The sequence below is a fragment of the Taeniopygia guttata genome, chromosome 19 (assembly GCF_048771995.1).
Source record: "Taeniopygia guttata chromosome 19, bTaeGut7.mat, whole genome shotgun sequence".
NCBI lineage: Eukaryota > Metazoa > Chordata > Aves > Passeriformes > Estrildidae > Taeniopygia > Taeniopygia guttata.
Window position 1 is genome coordinate 580,680 of NC_133044.1, and position 17,464 is coordinate 598,143.

The 17,464-nt window shown below is 46.3% G+C and overlaps 1 protein-coding gene across 3 annotated transcripts in view; it reads right to left on the bottom strand.

Moving 5' to 3' along the window:
- NLK (nemo like kinase) overlaps nucleotides 1–17,367 on the bottom strand; it is a 37,797-nt gene extending 20,430 nt beyond the window's left edge. The window contains exons 1-3 of one of the 3 annotated variants that reach the window (XM_072916724.1): nucleotides 16,948–17,081; nucleotides 16,100–16,552; nucleotides 15,531–15,966 (exon numbers count right to left, since the gene is read on the bottom strand). In XM_072916724.1, coding sequence (XP_072772825.1) covers nucleotides 15,531–15,955 — 425 coding nt within the window. In that variant the 5' untranslated portion in view covers nucleotides 15,956–15,966; nucleotides 16,100–16,552; nucleotides 16,948–17,081. Of the gene's footprint in view, nucleotides 1–15,530; nucleotides 16,553–16,947; nucleotides 17,082–17,230 lie in introns of those variants that run through there. The other 2 variants (XM_041720073.2, XM_041720072.2) reach the window with 2 other exon arrangements.
- Nucleotides 17,368–17,464: the final 97 nt, after the last annotated feature.

Genomic DNA, 17,464 nt, shown 5'->3' on the forward strand with positions numbered 1-17,464 from the left:
GGCTGCTGCAGCTCGGGCTGGCCCGGGACAGCTGTGCTGGCATGGTGACACGGAGCAGGGAACAGCCCCAGACACAGGCAGGACAGACAGACGCTTGTTCGGGACAAGGGCAGCCTGGGCATGTGTCAGAGAGGATCTCAGTCAGCCACACTGCCCCTGCCAAGTGAATAAGGACAGGGAGAGGTGGGATTAATCTCTTTTCGAGGGCTCCTGGGTAACACTGAACTGTTTCTCGAGAGCTGCCTCACCCCAGCAGTGGATGCAGAGAGCCAGCAGAGCCTCCCTGCAGATAACCGGACTCCTGGTCTGAGGAGCCAAATTTTCTAATCTCATACGAGCCTTTTCTCCCATGCTGAGTGTCACAGCCCACTGTGCACCCTGTCCTGCCAGCGTGGTGACCTGGGCTTCCCTCCAGCAGTGGTGGCAGAAGCACTGTCAGGAGCCAGGTTTTGTATTGGTTGGATTTCTCACAACAAGAGAGTTTTACCACACACCCATGCAATTAGCATGGCATTATAATGGGTTTTACCCTCTGGCTGTAAATACATTGTCTGAAAGATGCAAAACTGATACAATCTCGTTTAAAGGAGATATTCATAGTCATTTAAGCTATAATTTTAAAGGAAAAGCCACCCACAGATTCATTAGGAAAAGGAGAAAAATATTACAGCAGATCAGTGCTCAGTCCTCTTCACTTTACTGCCATGACCAGACTCTCTGGAAGGCTGCTCTGAGCTTACAGCACGAGGCCTGTCCCCACGAAGGAGCAATAAAACTGGAAATCAGGAGCCCTGAGAGCCACAGCAGCGGGGAGGTTGAAGGAGGAGCACAAGTCAGGGAAGCACACGGAATCCCAGGATGACTCCAGAGCGAGGAATGGCACTGACCACAGGAGGATCCTGCACCTACCCACGGGCCAGAGACACAGCTCAGAGATAAAGAAATCACATCATTCCTTGTTAAATCACATCACTCCCTGTTATCCCACCTGTCAGCTACGTTAAATACCTGCTCACCCCGAGGAACTCAGCAGACTCAAACACTGACAAGTGTGGCCACCTATTCACGTCAGCCCTTTGGGGACTCAAAAAATATTCCAAAACTTGCAGTAAATCATTGCCTACAAAAAGTCCCAGTAGCTTCACCACAGAAGAGTCTGAAACACTGAGGCAGAGTTGTTAGTGATAGCACAATTTTTAGCACACAAGCATGGAAAAATAAGGTTTCATTGTTAAAAGACATTATCAAAAAGAACAGCTGTTATTTTTTCAGCTATTTAAGCACTGGATGTGCTGTTGATTTTCAGGTCACTATTGCTCTGTAGCAGCCTCCAGCTGGCAATACTTCAAAGATCCTAGAATGAAATATTTACAGTGGGTAAAAAAAAAAGAAATCTTTTGAGAGATATGATATGAAAGCAAACTGCAAAAAGATAGCTAAGGAGATACTACTGAGCAAAACTTCGATTTCACTTGGATTTAACTTTGAGGCAGAGAAGCCAAGTCACACAGTTCCCTGTTTCACCCATCCCTGGGGATCAGCTGCAGGAGTCCAAGTGCTCACTGACACAACTGATCACCTGGCAAGAAGCCATGGGCAGGCTGATAGGGATGGACAAAAGCTGGGTGAAGGTGTTCACAGGCAAAAGTAAAAACTTCTTGCACTTTTAGAAATCTGGGACCTAAAAAAATATACTCCTCCTGCTAAATATTTTCTTAATATTTTGGCAAGTAAAGTAGGTTTTGCATGCAGGAATCTGTATGTGAACAACAATTTGTGTTTGTTGGAAAGGCACTGAACAGAAAATAAGTTACTTAAGAAGATTGCACAAAAAGACAATTTAATTAAGTGACTACCAACGTGCATTCTCAGCATTTCATTAAGTTTTCTCAACATTCTCCATGGAATACTGTAAAGTAATCAAAAAAATACCCAAAGGCACTTGAAGAAAACCTGTAAATTACTCCAAATAGCCAAGTCTTTCTAAGACATATCCTCAGGAGCTGGTCTTTTTAGTGGTATGGGATCTGTTCAGGGAAAGAACTGACTGAACACAAGCTAACAGATTTCATGTAGAACTTTCACGTGAGCCTGAAGAAAACACCCAAATTTCCTTTCCACTTACAGGTATTTTATGGGAAAGAGTTAAGTGACTTCAAAGGTGTGCTTCACTCCCTCCTGCTAAATGCAGACCTCTCCAGAGCTCCTTTTCCAACCATGATGTCCTAAAAAAGCCTTTTAACGTTGGTTCTAATCACACCCTCCAGCATGTGTGCCATTATCACTTATTCTTTACAAATCAGAGCTAAAAGCAAAACTGATTACTGCAAGAAATCTGTCTCCTTGAACAAAAAGTGATTCAGAGTATCTTACTTAAAAGAAAGGAGTGAAAATTAAAGGGATACTGTTATGGCTAATATCTTTAAAAATGTTTAATTTGTCTTCCTTCATGGAAGCTTAAAATTGAAACTGCTTTCCAAATCAAATTTATTTCCTCATTTACACAAAATTTTCTGACTGTGCTTCAGACCTTTTTGTTCACTTCTCAACTACCTAGATGAACCACAGCTACAATAAATTACAATACTACACATGACATTTATTTGGATACATTTTTAATTTCATTTTTAATTCTTTTTCTTCAGCCAATGGCATAGCTCTAGATGTGATGTTCACAAATAAATAACATGCCCAATAAACACATAAAGCTCCATGTATTTTTACAGTTCTTTTTTTCTTTATTTTAAAAGCTTATATCACTGTAACACACACATTCCTGCCCCAATTCACTGACCTCTATTCCCATTCCCACGAGCCAGCCAAGAGACACCCAGATGAGAAACCTTCCTCTCCACATCCAACAAGCTGCAGGCCCTGGCACAGCTCCTCAGCATTTCTGCGCCTCCAGAGCAAAGTAGGTTAATAAGGTCTCTGGCCATATCCCACTGACGCCTCACTTCCTGCAATCACCATCCAGCAGCAGCTTTGCCCTGCACTCCCATCCTCCCACCAAGGACAGAACAAGCCACCAGCAAAGGGTGACGGAGCGCCTTTCTGCTCACCACCCCTGCAGCCACACAGCATCCCAGGGAAACAGCCCAGCACCTCATCCCAGGCAATGCCTCAACACTTCCTCTGGCAGGGGAAAGCTCTCCTACTTCAGACAGTCCTTTTCCACCACAATCACATTTGGCTGTTTCCTGACATAGGAGAAAATCAGAAGAGGATTCAAACCAAAGGGTACAACAAATATTTGAAACTCAGTACTTCAAAGTAATTACACTGCAGTGTTCCCTGCTTCCACCAGGGAGATATTTGTATCTGTTGGTTAAGGATTAAGCCTTGGGACTTTGATGCATTTGTATATAAATACACAAATAAATAGGTATATACGTGTGAGGCTGAGGGTGCCTTTTAATTTTATTAATTACTGCTATTTATATTCATCTCCCCAAATCCTGTAGGGATGACAAACACATGAACATTCATCACGGTTTTTAGCTGTAAGAGCCAAACCTCATTTACTAACCTTTCAACTTACTCTGCCCGTTCCTTATTCAAAGGAATTCTGTATTCTACAATAATACAGAACACAGAATTGAAACCAGAATGCGTAGCTGGCACTTTCTCTTCCATTCTCTTTACCAAAAATTATTGTAGATAACAGTATCTTATTTGTCTTGCATAGGCATGGAAACTTCAAAATATTACTTAAAATACTAAGCCTACAAGATGCTGTAATTCCCAAGCCCAACACTTCACAAGAGCCAAAGTAAACACTAGGCAGAGATGTCTCAATTGCTCAGAGCGAGAGCTGGGAGCCAAAGGAGCAGCACATCTGACACGAGCTGTGCAGCTCTTCCCAGAGGGGCAGCTCAGGACCATCCTTTAGGCAGTCTGGCGATGGTGGTAAAGGCCCAGCCACATCAGCAGCTGCGTCCCTGTAGCTGAACACAAGGCACTTCACAGCATTTCCAAGGCTTCCTCTGCACATTTTACTCATGTAAATTATTGCAAACTGCTGCAACTTTTTTTCTATGTAAAGATTTCTGTGTGTTCAACCCTGCCCAGTCATTCCTTCTCTGAATTACTGCAGGAACAGAAGGGACATGTCAAAACACAAGAGTGAAATAAATAAATTCATAACCTCTACAGTCCAAAAGTCTAGAAGATATCTCAGATGGGATATTTTTGGAACATGAAAGAAGTGTATATTTTAGTGCATGTTAATGAAGATTTAAGAAAGACCCGCAGCCTTACAAAAAAGAAGGGGAAAAAAAAAAGTAAAAATCAGTCTTCTATTTATTGCCAGGGCATTTAAAGACACGTCAGTCTCCCATTACCATGGGCCAGTGAAGTGAATGATCCTCTGTCACATACCATCAAGTCTCACGGTGCTGTAAAAATTCCACCTATTTCCTTGACAGTCTCAATTACACTGCAGCCATAACCACTCCTTTTCAATAGATTCAAAAAGCAATTTCAGAAACCTGGAGACATGGGAGTGACACACTGAAGTGGAGAGGTGAACAGCACCTCTGAGTGAACAGCATGCTGAGAGTGGGATGAGACTGCTCAAAATTCTTCCGTGTCTGCAACAGCAGAACATGTAACTGATGAATTTCTATGAGAGGTTGTTTTGTTACTATTCAAATGCCTGAAATACTGTAAATTACTTTCCAAAATCTAAATTTTCAGATAAGCCAGCCAACCATGTTCATGTGTTGGTGCCAGGGCCAGGTGACCTGTACCAGGTGCTGGAGGAAGCACAGCTCCACTGATCCTCAGCCTTTCCCCCTTCTAAAACTCACCCACAAAATGTCATCTTGCAGAACTATTTAAAATATTACAAGATCTTCAAAGAAAGTGTGTCTCTCCCTCTTCCCACCAGAAGAAAACCAGCCTGAATTGTTATAAACCAAATTAACTGACATGCTACAGGTTTGGTTTCACATCTCCATCCACAGAAACACCAAGGTCTGACCCACAGGACTCCCTTTTGACCTCCTCGTTTTGCAGCTGTATTTAGCTTCCAGTGATCTCCATGAACTTACAGGAAAATCCTAATATATGTTTCTCTATTCTGAGTCTGTCAAAAACCCTGTGATAACAGATGGAATCACTACCATGGGTGCAATTCCAGGGGAATGAAATTAATGACTCTAAAATACTTCAAACCCAAAGTTTAAACAATAGTTCAGGATGAAATAAAATTATTACAGAAGAATTACTGGGTCATATGGTAAGTGACAAAATCTCCTTGGGAACAACTGTGGGAGTGATGATATATACATTTAATATTCAAATTACCATTGTCAATTGTCAATGTTTTAGATGAGGTTTCACATGAGTAAACAGTAGCTTAAAAATGATAAGGTGACATGCCCAAGACAGAGATCAGAAAAAAAGCCACAAGTAGGTCAAAGCTGGTCCTGATTCTGTCAACATTCACCTACTTTTCCTCAACTGCTTCAAAAAACAATAAGCAATCCAAACCTAAAGAAATACATGCTTTGTTTCTTCAGCAGGGGCAGAAGGGAAGCTCAGCTCAGCTTACAGGCTTGGGTGAGGATGTGAATGCCCTGCCAGCAAAAGCACGGTACAAGTCCTTGATCCTGACTGTTCAAGTGCAATCAACGAGCAAATATACTCAGAAAAGCACTCTGACACCTTAAGGTAGCTATAATAATTGAAAAAACAGATGAAATGTACTTTCCACTTCATAATTAAAATCTGCTTTTAGTTAAGCTCTTAAGTAGAACTCTTACTGTCTTCAATTAAATTAAGTGATCCATGGTAAAACAGATTTTTTAAAATACATCTTTGCCTCGCAGAGCAGCTGTAGGACATTCTCTTTTAGAGCAGTGGTGCACAAAGACTGGCAGAATGCAAGATCTGGGCTGGTCTTGCTTTAGTCACTGACACAGAAGGATTCCCCAGCACATACAGACACACCCCTCTCCACACACAGTCCGGATCTGCAAGGGAAGATAAAATGCTTTCTCCGCCAAATCATAAATGGCAACTTTCAATGGCTTTTAGATTTAAACCTGAAGAGGATTCTAGCAGGTCTTAATTTCACATCCTTTTGTTCCAGCTCATCATGTGAATATTCACTGGTGAAGCACCGCTGGACAGAGCACTAACGATGCAGGCCAGTGTCCCTTTAAATTAACAGCAATTATTATGTGGGAGCTTCTGCCCCCAACAATTTGAATTTAGACATAAGAATAAAGTAGATGCTAATCATTACTCACTGCCATTTCACTTTAAAAGCTGGGTATTATTTTTATACTAGCCTTGGTTGGTTCTGTGTTTGGTAGTTGTTTTTTTGGTTTTTTTTTCATTTCCATATGCTGAACTACAGGAAAACAAAAAGCACTAAACCCCACTGGTCTTTACCTGTACATCATGTTAACAACAGCGAGTCTGAGAACAATGACTTAGAAGACACATGCCTTTGACAAAACTATTGGCAGATCTTCATTTTTGGGTCCATTCCTATCTGTGCTCGATATTGAGATACAAGCTGTGACTTGAAAAACGCAAATTGATCGAGAGACTCCCCACTTCAGTTCAAAAACAGAAATAGTATCTCAATTCCCCTTGCGTTGTTTTGACTGTCTTTATTCTGTTTGTTTTTTTTTTATGAGCCTAGAGCAGGTCTGAGCTGCCCTCCTGGTGCTGGGACGCCCCTGCACACAGCCCACGCGTGACCTTGGGCAGTGCTGCTCTGTGCACTCACGTGAGGAACACAGGGCTCTGCCTGATCCACAACCCTTCCTCCACCCAGAGCAGCACAAGAACAGTAATTCTGCTCCAGCAGCATACCCACCAGCTGCAAACCAACATCAAGGAGGGCTGCTCTCGACTTCAGACGCAGAACACAGGGAGCCAGAAAGCACTGAGAGGCTCAGGAAATTCTTTTCTTCATTTTACCAAAAACACTAGCCTAGGAATTGATAAAATTATGAAAGATGGGTGGCAAGCAGCCCAGAAATAATAATACCGTCTCTTCCTTGTCCCGAAAAGCAATCTCCCTTCCAAAGACTGCTCTGAATGAGCCAAGCAGAACTTACAGAAACGCCCAAAGAGAAGTTATACTGCAAGAGGAGAACAGCCTTTAAACAATGCTTTTGTCCTCTCACTATGCAATCTCTGGGGGAAAAAGCTCTAATTGAGGGCTTTCAAATAGTCTCCCATGGGCTGCCAAGGGCCTTTAAGAAGGAAGGCAGGAGGAAGCCAAGCAGGGCCTCAGTTAAAAGGCAGAGACACACTTGTGCCCAGAAGCCAGTGACCTGCAGCTCTGCTCCAGACACAAGTGCTCTACATCAATCAAGGGGTTCAAAATGCACTGGGAGAGAACTTTTTCTGGATTTCCTGTAGTATACCTTAACCCATTAGGAACCAAAACTGCTAAGGCTGAATAGAATGGATTTCAGAGCAAGCCAGTCCGCTGGCCCAGAGCACGTGCCAGGCTCCCCTCCCTCACGCACACAGTGCCAGCACACAGCTCAGCAGCGGTGCACTGGAGGAACTCTGCTCCTTGCTGAAAGCTGCTACTGCCTTCATGGAGGAAGTTTTGCTATTCACAGTCAAATACTCTTCAATAGTTACATGGATTTATATCAGATAAAACAATAAACTGCATTACCTGCAATAGCCAACTCCACACACACTGCCAAGGGAGAAGGCAGAGTCAGTCACTCTTCAGAAAAAGCATAATAAACTAGCTCAAATCCTGAATAAGTATTCGGCCACCAGCTCAATACCATCCCCAACTTCACTGGTCCCATTAAGCAAAGGCTCTACCCTGACACCAGAGGTTGGAAAACGAAGCAAACCCTCAGAGCACCGCCTGGTGGTACCCGGATAATGGAGACAAACTGCTATGAACCAGCAGCAGACTGAGGATTAGCACCACTCCAAAACGACAAGGAAACTGAAACACCAGTTTCTCTGGTGAGAATTTTTTTTTAACTATTAAAATGTATTTTCATATAAAAGAGAATGGAGGAAATAAAATCCTCCTCTAAAGTCCAAGGATTACTACAGTTCCCAGTATATTTCACTTTTGTACAAAATTTCCTGTAAGAGTTTTTGAACAGAATGCTTTTCTTGTTTCAAATTACACGTAAGTACCATCATATCATGTTCTAAGAAAATTAAAGCAATAAGAGAATATGTATTTTACACAAAGATTCTGCTATAACCATTCTGATGTTATATCCAACAGCATAAAGAGCATAAAAATTCCACTTGTACACAAATGCTTACAAGCCTTTAAAGAAAAACACCACATCAGGAAATTAAAGAATTATACTACCAGGACACACTGATTCTGCCACAGCTCACAAGATTAAAGCTCAAATTCTTACTAAGCACTTTTAAAGACTGTACATGGCCATGTTCCAGAGCTGTAGCCATGGAAGTTGTTTCATATCAAGGCTGGTGTGAGTCTGCCTTCATTTATCCATCACGATTGCATAAGAAAAGATGATGTAGCTTTAAATACTGAAATGAAGTCCAGATTATTCTGGCAGGTTTGGTGTATTGTTCTGGTGCATTTTGGTAGCTGGCTGTCCTCCCCTGCAGCTTTCTGCCCTCCTGCCCATCTCAGGGCTGTACCCACACCATCCTGAACAGAACCACGTGCACTCACTTCACACACCTGAGTTCACCTGAACATGACTGGCATTTTTCCACTATTACTGAAACCCCCCCAGGCAATTTGTAGCAAAACTAGGGAACTGTGAACCTAGAAAACTGAGCTGACAATTTCATTGATCGAGGCTCCCAGCAGACTTACAATACAAAACTGAACCTTACAAGTATCAGCACCTCAGTGATTTTAAGGCATTTGTGACCATGGGCAAGTTGGGGATTTCCCCAAATGAGACTCAGTTCTGTGATCCACGTGCTGGAATCACAAGTGTTCACACAGTTTGCACCCACAGGGTGCAGCCCATCCACCCTGTGTGCCCACAGGACACACTAAGGAAGGCCACACGTTTCTATAGAGGAGATGACTTTGCTCTTTTCCAGGTTCCTCCTGCAAAACACTATGGATGGAGCTCCGGTGATTTCCACAGGGAAACATTATTTATTTTCTACAATTTACCCCTCGTCTGCAAACACTACTGTTTTCATTTATGCATGGTGTTGGTAAGCTGCACTTCATACCAAGTACCACAGACAATGGCAGAAAATATGAAAAATGAGCAGAAGTGATAAAAAAGTCAGAAAAGACAGTGGGGGAAATAAAACTTAAATAAAATATATTACCGATATTATTAAAAAAAAAATACTGCTACAACACATTAGCTTTTATAACCCCTCTTAGACAGGTAATGGCTATGTTTTGTACCACCTGTAGCTACCACTCATTCAGTCCCCATCCCATCCACTTTTTCCCTGTTACTGATTATGAACAAATACGATCATCAATAAACAAAGCATTGATCCCAGAAGTCTCTATCCTTTTCATACACGTTTGTACTGCCTGCCATCTGCCACTTTGATTTAAGCATCTCCCACCTTACTCAGGGGTCTACTTTTGCAAAACAGGTGCAGTAGTTACTCTGACTACCAATAAACCAAAACTTACAGCATCTACTGTGAGATTTTCTGGCACTTAAAACTCTTTGTGGATTTCAAATGCCTTTTAAAAAACATCACCAATTATATTAATGAACACAAATTCCATTTAAGCAAACTCGACACACCTTTGAGGCAGCTTTTCTCACAAGAACAGCTGCACATTACCTACTCCAGACCAGGAGGCAGAACTTTCCAGAGGATTAAAGATACATGAGACCCAGATACAACCATTACAAGTAATCAAAAAACACTTCAAACATATCCCCAAGGCTTCCTCCACTTCACCTGCCCAAAGCTATTCTTTCTATCCCATTGTTCCCTGAGAAATGCAGCAGCCTAGGCACATCCAGCAGCCTCCCCCCAGAGCCTTTCATGGCCTTTATCTCCTGCTCTGGGGGATCCCACACTTTGGGCTGCACCCTCACACCTTCACCCCCAGAAAACACCAACAGCTCTGTTTTGGATTAGGGAATTCAACAACTTAAATATCCTCTTAAAAAGAGATGAAAGAGTCAGGGGGAGAGAGAAAAGAACATCTGAAATATGTCTTCTGGAAAATCAATATTAGACTGCAGATCCAATCACAAGCTGTAACATTCGCAGAATTCAGAGGAAAAAAGAAAAAACACTGAATGCTACCAGGATCTAACTGGATTATCAGCATCCAGTCCTATGTGGATACAAACAACATCAAGGTCTGCAGGTGCTGCAAAGCAACTTGCATTTCAAGTGACCTCTGAAACGCTGACCTTGGCATAATTTACAGTGAACTAATTTATCCCATGTGGTCCTTGCCCAACTTTTGAGAGAAAAAAAAATGTTATTCACATTCCTTCTTTCTTGCATCATGTTACAAGACAATAATGAACAATCTCGTATATTACCTGGATAGAATTTCACCTAATCCCAACATCTAATTTGAATGCAAGGAGTTAATATATCCATTTCATTTAATTCACTCCATTTGGAAAACAGTCATTTAAATGTTAACAGAATTTTTCTTTTCAGGAAATTTGAAAAAAAGCCCCAACCACTCAAAACACATAAAGCTTTGCAAAATTTCCCATATAGAAAAACCTGAATAAGGTCATTGTTCTACTACATTTCTTCACAAATAAGGTCAGAATCCAATCTAGATAAAGAAATCCTATAAAAAATACTGACGTAGGGATGCCATATCATCACCCACAGCTCCTTCCATTGTGATGGTGAATGTGAAACCCCATCCCCACTCTACTCCGTGCCCATAGCCAGCGCTGCCTCCTTTGCCTTAGGCATCCTCCTGGTTCCCTCCAATAACTGGATAAAAATGACTCGGCCTCCTTCTTATGAAATCATTGTCTATCTGCATCATCCAGACAACAGCAGAGCTCACTGAAGTAGAACACAAAGGTGGAAACTCGTGGTGTAAGCCCGGCCCCAGATGGCTGTGGGGAGGCGACTCGGGGAGACAAGCACCCCGCTGCCAGCAGCCCTTCTCTGGCCCCTTCTCTGGCCCCTGTGCACGGTGCCACGGGGCTGGAACACCCCTGAGCCCCTCGAGCCCCCAGCCCTCTCCTGTGGGTGGGTGAGGAGCAGAAGTGTGCCAGCCCTGCTCAGCACTAAAAGAAAAGTCACTTCAGACTAACCCAAAATGTCACACACTTCAAAGCAAACCACTGTCCACCTGCTAATTAACAGAGAACATTTCCTGATGGTCAAGTACTGTCTTCTGCTAGCAGGTGAGGTTTGAGGGATTGGAAAAAGATGATACAGACAGCTTTAACTTCAGAAAAAAAGTCTCACACTGAAAGTCCTAATGAATTTCATAGAAGAAATGTCTATAGTTCAGCTTTTGCTAAACTTTTCTTGCTTACCAGTCTAGGCATCATTAATAGTATTAAGTATGCCAAATATCATTGTGGTTTTCAGCAATATCAGACAGCAGAAGGGGAACTTCTCCTGCCACTTCTTAGACTTCTCTGAACCCATAACACCTTTTTTCCTTAATATACATTCAGGCAATTTTGCCCCAAACACATTATCCCCACTGCATCCTTGCTCAGCAGGACACATTCCTTTAAAGGAAAGGGAGATTATCAGTTTATCCTGGAAACGTCTTTCCTGCTGCTGTGCTTAGTATCAGTGCTGGGATAAAACCCTCTTAAAATAGTTCCAGGGTCCAGGCAACAATCCATTGTATGCAATATTCTTCTGGGTTTTATGGAGCAATGACTTTGGCATTTTCAGGCCTTTGCAGGCCAGGAATGAACAGTAGATTAAGGCTAAATTACTTCTGCCCTTAAAGTTATGACAGCCTGAACATGATGTCCTGTCTCAACACCAACAGCCAAACTGTTTGGAACACTGCACTGTCATGTGACCTCCTGAATAAAAAGGATTAGAAGCAAGTACATTAACCCACACACACAATTTAAAATGGGGTAAATCAGGAATTTAAAAAATATTAATTCAAATACTTTCTCCTATTGTCACTTGTAACAGCTTTCCCACAGAGATGCATTTTAACATGGATTTGACATTATTAAGAGAGATTGCTTGGTTCCACAGTTTTTGATGAACGACAATAACTCCAAAATTAAGAGACACAAGGAAGACAAGTAGAATTCCCCCACTCCTTACATTCCTATCCCACTGGAGTAGACATATCCCAGCCAACAGGACATTTCCACATTTCAGCAGCAGTGTTACCACCTTGAACCAGCAGCAAGAGTCATTATTCCCCATCTCCCTCCTACAGCTGCAGTGCCTCTCCACCGGTTCAGGAACCCTGCAGGGAAACAGCACCAGCACCTCTTGCACAGAGACTGAGGCCTCACCCCTCATTTCAAACCTACCAGCCTTGGCAGATTCAATCAATACATTTTTTTAATTATCTTTATTATAATTTTTTTAGGAATCCCACCAGATGGCAGCATCATGTCTCCCCAGCAAAACTGGGAGCACTTCTCCAAAGGACAGCTCCTTATTGTTGGAACAGACACAAGACCACAAGACTTCCAAAACTCAGCCCTACTCAGTCTGAACCACAGGACACACACAGAGCTTGCAGCTGACATTAAAATCTCGATTTTTCCAGCACTTTAGGAACATGAGAGCAGGGAACACTCCAAGAGCAAATCACTCTGGTTTTGGCAAATGAGGAACATGATGGGGTTTGCAGCAATTCACCAAGCCAGAGCATGGGGAAACAAACCTGCAGGACCTGGGGAAAGTCCCTGCACACCTGCCCCTGCTTCAGCAACACCCCACCCGTCCCAGGTCAGCAGGCAGAGCAGATGCTGTGCCAGGACAGCTGATTTCCACAGAAGTGGTGCCCAGCTGAGCGAGGACACGGCCTGTGTGCACACACCAGCACCAGCAGCAGCACCCGCCTGCAGGGTTAATAATCAAAGTGCTGAAGCACCAGCCTTTGGCTCTTCACGAGTGAAAAACTCCAGCAGCACATTAGCTACCCTGAAACATTGTGGAGCACCAGACAAATGAACTAATGACAAATGCTAATTCAACAGCCAAGAGAAAATCTCTTGGTGAGGTAACAGGAAGTGCAACACCACACGCTGATTGCTCGTCTGATGCACTGAACTGAGCTGCAGGTCAGCTGTACCTCCCCAACAAAGCAGTGACACATCAGAGCAAAAGATGAAAGACTTCTGCAAATACCCAACTGTCTATGGAATAACATCCATTTCCCTCAGAAGCACTGATAAAAACTTTTCAGTTACCTATTAGCACAAATAATGCTCAGACAAGGTACTGAGAAACAACAAATCCTCCTTCCAAAGTCACTCAGGCTTTGTGAATCCTGTGTCGTGCTTGAACCCAAGTGCACGTTGCTCATGTCCAAGTCACCTCAAACTATAAATACCCAAGTCAGTGTTTACTTTATCTCACATAGCTAAAATTCAATTACATGGGCATTCTACCACATTTTGAATGAAACTAAAATTCTATTTAATTCCTGGTTACAGACTCCTAACTTGAGCCTGCACTCACCAGCAGAAGTTAACATGAAATGCCAAAAGCTGAGCAGTGACCACTGAATTCAAACACACGTGAGCAAAGAGGAACTCACTCCCACCAATGACATCCTCAGCCAGTGCAGCCCCAGCTCTGCCAGAGGGATCCCAGCTCCCAGCTTCTGCTTTTAGCTAACACCCTCCCCCTTTGCTGTTTTCTCTTTCCCAAGCTGCTGTTACCTCACAGCAAAGCTGTAGCTGCAGCTCTGCAGGCACCGTCCCCCAGGGGCAGGTCCTGCGGGCGCCCGCAGGTGCGCAGCCCAGGGCTCGGGATGGGTGGATGCTTTTGGCACTGTCTTTGCTACCTGATGTCAGTCAGACCCTTCCCTCTACACCTCCTTTCTCCCCTCAGCACTCTAATGATATTATATTTAAATATGCAAGCGTGACCTTTCCTTCTACTGAATACTGTGGAGGCAGGTCTCTCTCTGCACTTTGTTTTTTGGTGAACAGAATGGGGAAAATAAAGACCTCGGAAATGCACGGGCAAACAACAGAACATCGATAAAAAGGGTTGATCTTACATAACGACACAAATTTAAGCAAAGACCGTAACAAATTAAGTTATAAAATTCCATACTTTAAAAAATATGCAAACTGAGGGGAATATCTTTAGATAACTTTTTACAGCAGATTCCTTGTCAGTTTTCATTCTTTTACACCCACATTTTAATGCCGTACCACAGCCAGAGCACAGCAGTGCTGACTGCACAACAGCTCTCCTCCAACTGGGAGAACTCAGCGTTAAAATTAACTCCCCAGCTCTGAGGGAAGGCACATGAGATGCAACCACAACACTGACCTGCACCTCACTCCTGCAGCTCCCTCAGCCTTCTCAGAAAGCACCATTTTGCTACCAGCACTGGACTGGTGGTGTGTGGCCAGCTTGAAGGGCTGGGCTGCAGGCAGAAGGGGTTTTGCTCTCCTGAGGCCTGCCCTGCTGAGCCCTCTGTCTCCGTGCACTGGCACACACCGTGACCCAGCCACTCCTCTCACTGAAGCTGCAGCTCGGCCAGTGCCTAAAGCAAAACTCCTGGGGCATCCCAGAGGCTCGGCTGGGAACGCTGCAGAGCGCTGGGACATCACACACAGCTGCACGCTGCAAACTTTGCATTCGTGCTGCAGGAAGTGCACTGCAACACGCCTGCTCTCCAGAACAACTCCCTGCCAGCCTTCATGCTTCCCGGGCACAGCTCAGAACAGGGCACGCCGACAAACATTTATATACAAATGCACAGATACTGCTGCCAGCTTTGTGTCAGTGCTCCTAAAGGGCACTAATTACATACATGGCTCTAAGGTAGTCATAAAATGCATTAGGAGAGATTCCACTCCACTGACAGACTCCTCTGAAACGCGGCTGGGGGATAAAAGGGCCGGAGGCAGAGCTACAGCGAGGCAGGAAATCCCATTTCCATTTTTGAGAGGGGAGCAGAGTTCAGCTGTGCTGTTTGAGGTAGCACACAGCACTACCGCGGGTCAAACCGCCGTGAGACAAAGATCTTGACAGGTGACTGCACAAGGAAGACATTTTCATACGCTTTCATTTCCGACTCTTAAGCCAGGTCAAAATGAATATTCCAGTGCTCATTTGTTAACCTGAAATTTTAGGAAGCACGTCTTAGCTGCACGGATGCACACTCTAATTAAAGGTAGAGAAAGGGCATAAACAAGCTGTATTGTCTCAGAACGGCAGGGTGGGCTGCTAGTCAGAGGTGGCTCCTCACCACTGGGAACCTTGTTCTGCCAACGCAAACGAGCGAAGCAACTTTCTAAGAACGGAGAAGAACTGGCAAAAAACTCTTAGTAAGCAGCTCTCTTGTATTCTGATTCCAATGACAAAAACACGGATGAGTTATGATCAGGTAAAGAATGACAAGGAGGTATCGGCTCACTTTTGTCTCTACTCACCAGACAACACCAAAGGCTCCGTATCCGATGGGTCTGTCCGGCTCAATGTCCAGTTGCTGCTGTGGATGTTGTGAGTGCTGATGATGGTGCGCTTTGACTGCAGCAGCTGCTGCAGCCTGTACCTGAGCTGGGGCTGCTGCAGCCGGTCCGGGGGCCTGGCCCGGGGCCGGGGATGGGAAGTACGGCTGCTGCTGCCCTGGGTTCAACATCGCGGCGGCGGCGGCCGCGGCTGCGGCGGCCGCGGCGGCCGAGGAGGCATGCTGCTGCACGGGGTGCACCGCGGCCGCCGAGCCGGCGTGCAGGTGGTGCTGAGCATGGTGGTGGTGATGGAGGTGAGGAGGAGGGAGGTGAGGAAGGTGGTGGTGATGGTGGTGGTGGTGACCTGCTGCTGCCGCAGACGTACCGCCATTGTAAGCCGCCATCATTTTTGCGTTGGCTGTTGTGCCACAAAGAGACATTCAAAAAAATGCCCTTTGATTGGATAACAACTGGGTCAAGCTGTCATTTGGCCATAAAAATTAAATCTGCTACACTTTAAAAGAAGTTGGGTTTCATCATACACGGCCCACCTTTAAAAACATGGAGCTCCACTGGCCTTATCTCCTCGCGAAGCCAAACAACTCGGGGAGTCTCTTCATGTGTGCGGGCGCCAACCCCTTCCCCAGCATCCAGCTGGGCTTGGCTACTCCAACTCCATCCTTGGGCAGCTGGGTGGGGCCGGGGTGGGTTTTTTCCTTCACTTTTGGTTATTTTTGTTGTTTTTCTTGTTATAAAAATTAAACACCGTGATCAATCCCCCTTCCCTCCGGAGGGAGGGCTCGGAGCCTCTGCCCTGAACACCCCGCAAGGGCTGGCCAGCCTAGCCCTGCCATTCCCACACCCTCTCCATGTGTCCCCGAACCTCCCTGAGCCCGGGCACCTCCTACATCGCTCCCTCCTTCCAGCCACCTGCTCCCTCCTTCCAGGCACCTGCTCCCTCACAGCAGCAACAACTCGGGACTTTGCAACTTTTCCTTGAAGGCCTGAAACACACACAAGGACCCAGAGAAAGTGAAAGGGGGGCGGCGCAAGGCGAGGAAAGGGGGGCGAGGGGGCTAAAAGAAGATAAAAACAGAAGGAGGAAGGGAAGGGCCGGGGCAGGACAGGGATCGCGGGGGGGGGGGGGGGGGGGGGGGGGCGAAGGAGGGGGAAAAGTGTCGAATGAATGACGGGGCGGAGCGGGGCCGGGGAGGGGGCGCGGGGCAGGTCGCAGCGGCCCCTGACAGCGCGACCTGCGGCGGGGCGGGGCCGGGCGAGCCGGGGGGGTCGGGCCGGGGGCGGAGGGCAGGGGGCCCGCGGCGCGGACGGCGGGAGGGTGTGGGGCGGCCCCGGTGCCCGCCCCGCGCGGCCCCGGCCGCGGCCCCGGCCCCGCTCTCACCTGGTCCCGCCGCCCCGCGCCGCGCCGCGGGCACGCGCTCCCCCCCCCGCGGGGCGCGCGCCCGACGCCGCCCGCAGCCAATCGCGCCCGGCCCGCCGGGCTGCGCGAGAGCCGCCCCCGACCAATCACCGCGCGGCGCCCGGCGCGCCCCGCCCACCGCGCGCGGCCGTGCGGAGCTCCCCCCCCTCCTCTCCGCGGCGCGGCCCCGCCCCCGTGACCCCGCCGGCCAATCAGCGCGCGCCGCCGCGCCCGGAGCCGCCGAGACCCCGCGAGATTCCCTCACCTCACACAACCCTCACCCCGGGCGGGCCCGCCTCCTTCACCCTCCTGCCACTCACGGCGGGCCGCCGGCCAATGGACGCCGCTCCTGAGCCCCGTCCCGCCCCCGGGAGCCCCTGTTCGCCCAATCGCAGCCGCCCGTCCAGTCCAATGAGCCAATGCAGAGAAGCGAAAGCCCGAAAAGAGGTTACTGGGCCAATGGCACGGGGAGGCGGGCGGCGGCGCGACCGACAGCTCT